This window comes from Xyrauchen texanus, chromosome 49 (genome assembly GCF_025860055.1).
Source record: "Xyrauchen texanus isolate HMW12.3.18 chromosome 49, RBS_HiC_50CHRs, whole genome shotgun sequence".
In the NCBI taxonomy this organism is placed as follows: Eukaryota; Metazoa; Chordata; class Actinopteri; order Cypriniformes; family Catostomidae; genus Xyrauchen; species Xyrauchen texanus.
Window position 1 is genome coordinate 23,737,544 of NC_068324.1, and position 11,595 is coordinate 23,749,138.

An 11,595-nucleotide genomic window follows, 5' to 3' on the forward strand; every position below is an offset into this window, starting at 1 on the left:
CACAAGCCCGCTCCCAAGCCCGGTCTCCATGGGCCACAAGGAAGAAAATCTTCCTCCCCCATCCCAGGCTGTTCTGGGAGCGGTCACAAGTAGCCAGGTAAGTGCTTCGTGGCGGTAGACATGAAGGACGCCTACTTCCATGTCTCAATCTTTCCTCTACACTTTCTCCGCTTTGCCTTCGAGGGTCAGGCTTATCAGTACAAAGTCCTCCCCATCGGCCTGTCCTTGTCCCCTCGCTCCTTCACGAAAGTCGCAGAGGCAGCCTTTGCCCCACTAACGGAAGTGGGCATCTGCATCCTCAACTATCTCGACGACTGGCTAATCTTAGCTCACTCGCGGGACATGTTGTGTGCTCACAGGGTCCTGGTGACCTGGCACTCCATCTGCTCGTCGCCCAGGGTGTCCCACTGTGGTGCCAACACCGACACCAGCCCCGCCAGAGCTACCCGCAGGATTGCGATGCCACCTGCCTCACGGCCAGCTGCCAAGAACCCCAAGAAGGCTTCAAAGCGTCTGAAGCTAGGACCCCTAGAATGAAATCATCGACACAACGTCGAGTGAGTGACAGATAGGAAATGTCTCGGTTACTGATGTAACCTCCGTTCCCTGATGGAGGGAACGAGACGTTGTGTCCCTCCTGCCACAACACTGAACCAACCGCTGAAATGCCCGGGTCTTTGGCTAAGCGCGATACCTTATGTGTGTTTGCAGCATCACTCCTTTTATACCGGTATGTCCAAGGGAGTGGCATGCAAATTCCACACGGCAATTTCCATTGGCCTTTTCTCAAGATCAGAGATGTCTGGGCTCCGCAGGAACGACCCCTAGTGTCAACTCATTGACGCACCGTCTCTTTCCCACCATCAGAATGTTTTTCTACTCAGTGAATTTGAAATAATGTCTATATTTTTACATTTTAATTATATTATACATAACTATTGTTGTTTTATAAATATGTGACCAAAGTAATGTACTTAAAAGTAATTGTAACTAATTTTTGTCTAAAATAGTGATTTGTGTACAGTAAATAATTATATTGGAATCAGGTAACAACCAAAACAGATAATGTTAAATGTAAATAAATAAATAAAAACAATTATGATCAGTCCAAACTTTAATTCAACACTCACCAATGTGCAGTAAAATGTGCAGACAATGCCAGTGGCAAATATGGATCCCCAGAGATCAAAACCTGTAACTAAAGAGAAAAATGAAAATTTAATTGGTATGGAATGCTACAATAGATGAGGTGATGTTGCGTTTGAATTTTAAGTCATCGTGTACTGATAATCTTCCCCAGGACTACTGCAACCACTGAGTCTGAGTTTTGAACTCAACAACTAGATCAGCCTGAATGAACAAGATCATCTATTAAAAAGAACCAGCTCAATAAAATCTTTCGTTCATGATTTGTTCTCACAGCTCACTGGATGGGAAGATTATCAGCAAATAACCTCTCAAATTTAGGTCTGTTTGTCACACAAAGCAATCATATGACTTGGAATATAGTATTATAAGAATCATATGGAATAGTTTCCAGTACTGTTTTGGAGCTTGCCAGATATGGTTAACATGAAAACTGGAGCTCCTCAAAAGAAATAACAACATACAGGCTTAGCACATCATGAGGATGGGTAAATAATGACAGAATTATTTTTTGGTGAACTATTTCTTTAAATTAATTTGTTTAACAAAGACACAGAACTGTTAAATGTTTGTGTTGTTTGTACAATAAGACTGTCTTTATAACTATTAAAGATGAGATCACATTTAATAACCCACTCTTGCAGCAGTCCCATAAATATCAAAGAAATCTCTAATCTGTCTCACTCATGTATTTTGTTTACTGTGTGTGATGAATGCAAACTGACCTTGATTCAGTGCTAAAGCAGGAGCATACACCACCACACCAGTGTACAGAATCTGAGTGGATTAAAACAGAACAGTCAGCAATATGAAAACCCAAACAACTAACATTCATATATTTAAAGTGTGGGAACACTGGACTTTTAATCACACTCACTGTTTGTACCATATAAATAAGAGTGGCTGCAACGCGGACAGGTTTACAGAAACGCAACTCCAGATACTGTGGAAAAAAACACAAGAAATTGCATCACAATTGCGTCACACTGAGATGCCCAACTTACATAACCACTGCTGACAGGGCCAGCTGAATTTATTACAAGATGTCACGAACACCAACAGAACCTGGCAACATCTGCCCAACATCTCATCTGACACCTGAGGCACATTTCCAAGAAAAAAAAAGTTCAACAATGAACAGACATGAATGCTCGTGTCGGGCTGAGAGAAGTATTCATCTCTATCCATTAATAAACATATATTAGTTTGTTAATATCTGAGTATAACCCATAGCAGTATGTCCTGCAGTGTCTGATGTCCAGACATCATGCACTTATCTGATAATATTTAAATGATGTAATTATGATTCTGTACACCAGCACACCAAATTAAGTTTAAAAATCAGGATAATCGGCATAATTCTGGTATGTTGAAACATTTATTTTCACATGGCCTCCATCAAGACTTCTAAAGCAATCTCTGATTTTAAACTCTCATTAAGGAAAAAATACTGAATTAAATGGTCTGGATATTACATACTCACAATATGATTTACAGAGTACTGAGATTGACATTGACCCTGAAAATAATTTCTTTACGAGATCTGTTAATGTCTGTCAATATTACACAGAGGATGATTACAATTGTACATTTAAGTATGTTAATAACTTCTCTGTAATTCACTTTAACAGTAGAAGCCTTTATGCAAACTTTGACCACATTAAGAGTTACTTAAAACAGTTTCCAAAATTCAGTGTGATTTTGATATCAGAAACATGGATACGTAATGATAAAGAAATGGATTTTAGTATTGAAGGTTATGAGTTTATAAGTCAGAACAGAAGAAATAAGCAAGGTGGGGGTGTAGCTATGTTTGTAGATTTAAATTATGGTTTTAAAATGATTGAAAATATGACTATGGTGGTGGATGATATACTTGAATGTCTAACTATTGAAATTGTAAGGACAAAAAAGAAAAATATTATTGTAAGTTGTATTTATAGAACACCTGGGTCTAATATAGATGTGTTTAATAATTGGTTAGAGGAGCACTTTTCAAATTTAAATCAGAAACTTATGTTTGTTGGAGGTGATCTTAACATCGATCTGCTAAACCCAAATAAACATAAAAAGACTGATGAATTTATTAATACTCTATTTAGTATAGGTTTGTTTCCTCTAATAACTAAACCGAGTAGAATTACAAACCATAGTGCTACTTTAATAGATAATATTTTTTCCAATGAATTAGAAAGTAATACAGTCAGCGGACTAATGATAAATGATATCAGTGATCACCTTCCAGTTTTTGTATTACATAAAAATGCTTATCAAAAAAATGAAGAGGAAACTATGTATTTGTCTAGAAGGGTAAAGACAGAGAAAACCATTGAAGCATTTAGAAAGGAACTATTAACGCAAGATTGGAGTATTATATACAGAGAGAATGACACTAACAAGGCATATGATGAGTTTGTGCGAGTATTTCAAAAAGTATATGATAAAAATTGTCCAATAAAAAATTATTGTGAAAACAGAAAGGGCATAGAAAACCCATGGATGTCAAAAGGATTGCTGAATGCATGCAGGAAAAAAAATTCACTTTACAATTTTTTTTTAAAGTTTAGAACAAAAGAAGCGGAGGTTAAATATAAGAAATATAAAAACAAATTGACAGGTATCATTAGAAAATGTAAACAGGATTATTACAATAAATTGTTAGATAGTAATAAGAATAATACCAAAGGTTTATGGAACATTTTAAATAGTTTAATCAGAAATAAAACTAGAATGAACAATTATCCACAATATTTTAGAGATGAGGATAACATTATAAATAATAAGAACTCAGTAGTCAACAAATGTAATAAATTCTTTGTAGATGTTGGCCCGAATCTTGCTGCAAAAATTGCAAATGTCGAGACCTATAATTGTGAGCTAATAGACACAAATCCCAAGACATTGTTTCTTAATCCTGTTGAGGAAAATGAGATATTGGACATTGTTGGAAGGTGTAAAAACAAAACCTCGACAGACCACTATGATATGGATATGAAGACCTTAAAATGTGTTATTGAAAGTATCTGTAAGCCGTTAACATACATTTGTAACTTGTCATTGCAAACTGGCCAATTTCCTGATAGTATGAAAGTAGCAAAAGTGATTCCTCTGCAGGAGATAAGCATCTCTTTACTAACTACAGGCCTGTTTCTCTTTTACCACAATTTTCAAAAATTTTAGAGAAGGTTTTTAATTCTAGACTTGATAGCTTTATAGAAAGAAACAAATTACTCTCAGACAATCAGTTTGGTTTTAGGAAAAATTGTTCAACTTCACATGCACTCTTTGATATAGTTGATGAAATAACGAATGCTGTTGATAGCAAGAAATATGCAATAGGGTTATTTTTTGACCTAAGTAAAGCTTTCGACACAATAAATTATGACATATTGATTAACAAACTGGAAAAGTATGGGATTAGAGGGGTAGCATTACACTGGGTTACCAGTTACTTAAAAAATAGAAAACAATGTGTGACAATAGGACATCATCAGTCGAGTTGTCAAGAAATTGTGTGCGGTTTACCTCAAGGTTCCATTCTGGGTCCAAAATTATTCAATATGTATATAAACGATATTTGTAAAACATCAAAAATACTGAGATTTATCTTGTTTGCAGACGATACAAATATTTTTGCATCGGGTGATGATTTACAACAACTGTGTCAAATTGTTACCTTGGAACTCAAACGTGTTAATATGTGGTTCAAACAAAACAAATTAGCACTAAATTTGAGTAAAAGTAAAATGATGATATTTGGCAACAGTAACACCAATGCTCAGGAAGCAATCCAGATAGAGGGTGTTGTTATAGAGCGGGTGCATGAAATCAAATTTCTTGGAGTTATTATAGATGATAGAATTACTTGGAACTCTCACATTAAATATACCATCACTAAAATATCAAGAAGCATTTCTGTAATTGCTAAAGTAAAGCATATTTTAAATAGTAAAGCACTGCATACTTTATATTGTTCTTTGATCTTGCCTTATTTATATTATTGTTCTATGATATGGGGTAGCACTTATAAAAGTACATTAAGACCAATAGTAATGTTGCAAAAAAGAGTTATTCGACTAATTCATAAAGTAGGGTTTTTGGACCACACAAACTCACTATTTTTAAAATCAAAGATCATGAAGTTTTATGACATTGTTGAGTTCCAATCAGTACAGATTCTATACAAAGCAAGGCACAAATTGTTACCAAGCAAAATACAAAAAAGGTTTCAAGAACGTACTGGTTGTTATGAATTACGTGATGATTTAAACTTTAGGACGCAGAAACACAGTATAACTTTGAAAAGTTTTAGCCTTACAGTCAATGGGGTACAATTATGGAATAATTTGAGATAGTGATAAAACGAAGTTCAAACATCAATCTTTTTAAATACAAATATAAACAAAAGATCTTTGAAAAGTATAGAGAAGAAGAAATGTTTTGTCATTAGGGGTACTTTTACCATGACCAGATACTTGTTGTCTCTTTGTTGTTGTTTTGTTGTCTTGTACTTTGTTTCCTTGAGAATTTTTCTTGTATAAAATTTGGGGGGAGCGCTTATAAGCTCTTTTGCTTTAGCTCTCTCCTTTTGAGCAGAATGGTTACTGCTCAAATAAAAATAAAAAAATAAATAAATGATATCATGTACTACTAATATACACTTTAAATATTGAATTTGTGCTGTTGTTACATTAAGAAGCTTAATGCCTGATCTGACAGTATTTTCATTCGTGTAACTCAATATGGTCAGGTTGATTCATATATATATGAATATTATAAATTAAAAAATATACTGGACAAAACAAGGTAATTAAGATGTTACCACAAAGAAATTTCAGGCAATTTTACAAACAATTTAACTAAGTAATAGTACAACAACTACTGTATAATAATAATATTTTTTGTTGTTTTAATTTTTGTTGCTGTTATTTATCAATAATAAAAATACATAACAATGTATTCAATTAAAACAATTACATTTCCCTCAGAATATTTGTAATATGTTTCTTATGCACCTAACACTAATGATCTAATACATTATATGAAGAAAAATTATAATGAAATTAAATATTTATGCATTTTGTTCTCCATAGTACTACTCATACTATACTACTACTAATAATAAAACAATAATAATAATTAGAAACAAATACTCTCTATGAAACAAAAATCTTTGTAATATGTTTCTTCTGTATCAAATCATAATGATCTAATAAATATAATGATAATACAATTACATATATAATGTTCAAAGCTATTTAACAAAACATTTTTACTTCATAGTACTATTCCCACAATAATTATCAAATTAACAATAATGCAAAAAAAAATTATCTGTATTTACTCTAAATACAAATCTTTGTAATATGTTTCCTATGTACCAAATCCTAATGATCTAATGAACAAAATAAATCAACTGATAATGAAATGAAAAACATAATGAAATAGGTAATATTTAACAATGAATTTTTTTTTAAACAAGAGCAGACTAGATATAATCTCAAAATCAGATTATATGTTTATATACATATTATATTAATGCTCTTGCTCTGTACCTCATATGTGCTGGTGATGCCTGTCCTGTAGAACACAGGTAAGAAGAGCTCAGCTGTGAAAAACACAACAAACGTGTACGCGATCCCAAAGATCACATATGAGGCCCCATATCTGTATACATCTGACGGGGCCCCGATCACCGTCACTGCAGACATGAAACTGGCTGTGAGAGAGAGAGCCACCGGCCCACATGACATCTGACGACCCCCCACCAGAAAGTCCTTAGATGAAGCTTTCTTCCTATCTTTGATGGCGAAGAAAACCCCGATACTTGAGGATACCACAAACAGACAGACAAACACCACATAGTCCCCGACCTGGAAGGTCCCCACCGTGTGCTCCATGTTTAGTTGAGTTTGAGACAGATTGTGATCAAACGGGTAGTTTGACTTCAGGATCTCCAGTTTAGACACTTCATGTGTTAATCAGGTTAATCATTGAGTTTGAACAGGTTAAAAATGCTTATGAATCAAGACATGAGGTCAGGGTCACATCAGTCCTCAAGAATTAAGTACACAACCAGTCAATAGTCCAGAAACACTTGATCTTACATACATTTTGATGCATCTGCTTAAATGCTTCAACTCAGTTTCATAAACAAGTATAAATTGTAAGAAGGATCATTGAAGAAGCTACAATATTTTAATAAGTCATGTAGTGTTTGTGTCTTTGGACTCTTGGTTTGTCATGTAACCCTCTTGATTATCATGTGTTTCATTAGTCTTGTCTTGTCAGTTGTACATGTTTCATTAGTTATGATATCCTGTTTATTAGTTCAGTCTTGTCATTGATTGTCTTGTTTATAGTCTTGTTAACCTTGTTAGTCCTTGTGTATTAAAGCCTTTGTGTATTTATGTATTTTGTGTATTAAATTGCCTTTGTCTTTTGTTGAGTATTGTTTTTTTAATGTTGCAGTGTAGTCAAGTCTAGTCTAGTCTTTGTTTAGTTCATGCTTTCGTTTTGCAATTGTTGAAAATAAACTGCACTTGGGTTCTCACATCATCGTCAACTTTGTCTGCTCCTGTTTTGCCTGCTGCTACGTTACAGAATACTCAACCTAAAGAATTAACCCAGCAGTGAGGCTCATATATCTCTGCCAGGGGAATCAGCCCTTGAAGATTTTGTTTCAGAATTTTGTGGACTATATACTTTGGTGGGTTTCAATAAGGTCATCCTCAAAGACGTTTTCCATACCGGCTTAAATTAGCTCCTATATTCCTTGATGCCCAGGGTCGGAATTTACATTTATGCATTTGGCAGACGCTTTTATCCAAAGCGACTTACAGTGCACTTATTACAGGGACAATACCCCCGGAGCAACCTGGAGTTAAGTGCCTTGCTCAAGGACACAATGGTGGTGGCTGTGGGGTTCGAACCAGTGTCCTTCTGATTACCAGATTACCAGTTATGTGCTTAGACTACAACACCACCACGACTCCTCAATTCATTGAACTCTTGCTCAGTTTATATGATGTGCCCTAATACTGAGTGGGTTCTCTTTCACTGTCTGAGTGACTGATGCACTCAGAACTCTTACACTGGCCATCACATCACAGTCCTCCACACTGGCCAACTTGTCCTCCACCCTGGCTGCATTGACCTCGCTGCCTGAGTCTCCAACTGCCGTGACCTCACCGCTCGAGTCTCCAGCTGCCTTGACTTCATCGCTTGAGTCCCCAGCTTTCTTGACCCTGCCTGAATCCCCAACCGCCTTGACCCTGCCTTAATCCCCAGACTCTCCGCCCTCTGAGTCCCCAGCAGCTCCGCTCTCTGAGTCCCTAGCAGCCTTGACCCTGCCAGAGTCCCCTGTTGCCTTGCTCCTGCCAGGGTTTCCTGTTGCCATGCCTGGTCTGCCCTGGTCTCCCAGCCATCTGCCGGATCCCCAGTGGTCACCTCTTACTTCGCCTGGTCTGCCCTGGTCTCCCGGCCATCTGCCAGATCTCCAATAATCTCAAGATCTCTAGTGGTCTCCCAGCCACCCACCGGATCCCCAATAGTCACCTCTCACTTCGCCTAGTCCGCCCTGGTCTCCCGGCCATCTGCCAGATCTCCAATGATCTCCAGTAGTCTACTGTCATTCGCCAAATCTCCAGTGGTCTTCTGGTCATCTGCCGGCTCCACCCTGGCCCTCTGGCCATGCGCTGATACCACCCTAGTCTCTTGGCTATTCCTGTTGTCTTGTCTGTCCGTCAGATCCCCAGAAGACTCCAGTTACTTGTCGGCTCTTCCCTGGTCTGCTGCAGGCTTCATTCTGGTCTCCAGCTTGCCTGCCGGACCCCTTGGGGTCTCCTGTTGCCATGTAAGACACCTGTGGTCTCCTGTTGCCTAGCCGGAACCTCGTGGTCTCCTGTTGCCTCGCCGGATCCCCTGTGGTCTCCTGTTGCGTTGTCAGATCCCCATGGTCTTCAGCTGCTCAGCTTTGGTCTCTGCCCTCTCCTGATCTCTCTTGCTACACCGATATCCAGCGATGGGCAGTAGCGTTTCTACAAATATCGAAGCTATTAGCTTAACTACATTTCTCTGTGTGTTGTTTGCCAATAAAGAATGTTTTCAAAATGAAGAAAGAAAAGCGCTTGTTGCAGCTGCACAAGACGCTCATACATTCTCAAAGAGAGGGTTCAATTTCTCTTCACATTTCTCACACCCCGAACACTATGCTCAACCACAATTTGTGCGATTCAAATCAATGGCATTCTGCTGTCCACAGTTCCGTCACAAGACATGCTGCTGTAATGGGCAAAAATTCACAATTTTCTCATGAAAGACGAGGTAGAGATTGTTCAAGACTGCCAAGCTCACAAAAAGGTTTACAGTCGCTATTTTCTCGTTTTGAGAAAAGACGGCTGGATTTGGACAATTCTATATCTGTGACACTTGAATCAAGTGCTTGCAAATGCCCATTCAAAATGTTAACTCAGAAACAGAATTTATCGCACATCTGTCTACAGGACTGGTTTGTGTCAACAGATCTAAAGGACGGGTACTTTCATGTACGAAATTTACAGAATCACAGGCTGTTCTTAAGATTCTTGTTCAAGGGAACGGCATATCAACTCAAAGTCCTCCCCTTCGGATTGTCTCTGGCCCCACGCATGTTCAATAAATGTGGCGATGCGGCGCTCAACCCACTGAAGATGAATGCTGTGCACATTCTGAATTACCTCGATGACTGGCTATAACTGGCCCGATGAGAGTCTCTGCTATGTGAGCACAGGGACTTGATACTTTTTAACAGCTTAGTCAACTGGGCAAAAAGCACACTTTCTCCCAGCCAACAAATGTCCTTCTTGGGGGATTTGACTCAACTCTGTGAGCATACGTACACACCTCACAAGCGAGCTCGTTCAGACCATACATCAGAGTCTCAGTTCAAACTGGGGAAAGAATTTCCACTGAATTCATTTCAGAAAATGCTGGGTTCTATGGTGGCACCATCCATCGTCATACCATTAGGTCTTTTATACATGAGACCTCTCCAGTGCTGCTTAAACATCACATACAGCATCACGCCTGATGCCGAGGGCACGTGTGCATCACCATGACTCACCATTGTCTGGCTGCTCTAGCACCATGGACAGCTCCGAACTTATATCAGCAAGGTGTAATTCTGGGTCAGGTTTTCAGAAAGTGGTGACCATGGATACGTCCACACAGGTTGGGGCGCACTGTACGATGGACGCCCGGCTTTCTGCACTTGGATGCGAAAAGGGCATGGCACATCAACTGCCTGAAAATGCTAGATGTCTTCTGTGTAGGCTTTCCATTCCAACATAGTGAATCATTACGTTCTGATTTGTACAATATGTCAATGGTAGCTTACATAAATTGACATGGCAAAACTTAATTACCACCACTGAAGAGTCTGGTGGAGCACGTGCCATCTCCTCTCCCTACGCACGACATATGTCCCGGGCTGTCTGAACTGTGGACCAGACATGCTGTGGTGCCAGGGACCGATGGCAGGGGAATGAAGACTTTTCTTCAGCTGGCTCTGAGGATTTGGGAAATGTTCAGCAGGAGTCAACCTCTTCGCATCCGCGGAGACCACCCTCTGTCCTCTTTGGCACTCCATGTCCCAAGCCCCACCGGGGTGGATGCCTTGGCCCACAAATGGCTGGTGAAACGCAAATATGCATTTCCCCCGGTACGTCTCTTTCACTCTGTCAAGGAAACTGTTCTGTTGGTAATGCCAAAATGGCCCAACCAGTCATGGTTTCCGGTAATGATGGAGATATCAGACGGTCCTCCATGAAAAATACCACTGAGGAGGGATCTACACTCTCAAGCACAGGGCATGATTTTGCATCCCCAGCCAGAGCTATGTAACCTACACGTATGGCTCCTGAATGGAGCGCAGTGAACGAGCCTGAATTGGCTCAGTCTGTACTGAATACCATTTTGCAGGATAGAGCGCTGTCCACAAGATCCCTCTATGCACTAAAATGGCATATGTTTGTGGATTGGTGCTCTTAACGTGGCAAAGACCCAGTGCATTGGTCCATAACGGAGATCCTTACGTTCCTTCCAGAGTGGTTGGATGCAGGTCTTCCTCCGTCAACGCTTAAGGTTTATATAGTGACCAACTCTGCATTTCAAGCCCCAGTGGCTGGTGACCATCTCTGTAATCAGTCTGTAATCAGTCTTGATCTGATCATAAAGTTCCTTAGGGGAGCGAGGCGCTTGAACCCTCTTGTCCTGCTACAGTTCCAATGTAGGACTTAAATCTGGTGCTGATGGTGCTCATGAGCCCCACGTTCTAACCAATGGAATCCGTTGAGTAGCGTGTGCTCTCCCTAAAGACTGCACTTATGTTGGCTCTAACTTGGTTTAACTTGTGTTAAACGGGATGATCTACAGGCACTGTCGGTTGACAGCTGGAATTCACACTGGGGC

At 39.2% G+C, this 11,595-nt stretch overlaps 1 protein-coding gene across 1 annotated transcript in view; it reads right to left on the bottom strand.

The window, feature by feature from the left end:
- The window catches only part of slc5a12 (solute carrier family 5 member 12), a 48,020-nt gene extending 40,770 nt beyond the window's left edge, over positions 1-7,250 (bottom strand). Inside the window, exons 1-4 of the mRNA XM_052123030.1 lie at positions 6,702-7,250; positions 2,024-2,089; positions 1,872-1,923; positions 1,131-1,198 (exon numbers count right to left, since the gene is read on the bottom strand). Of these exons, the coding sequence (XP_051978990.1) occupies positions 1,131-1,198; positions 1,872-1,923; positions 2,024-2,089; positions 6,702-7,046 (531 nt within the window). The 5' untranslated portion in view covers positions 7,047-7,250. The remainder of the gene's footprint in view (positions 1-1,130; positions 1,199-1,871; positions 1,924-2,023; positions 2,090-6,701) is intronic.
- Positions 7,251-11,595: the final 4,345 nt, after the last annotated feature.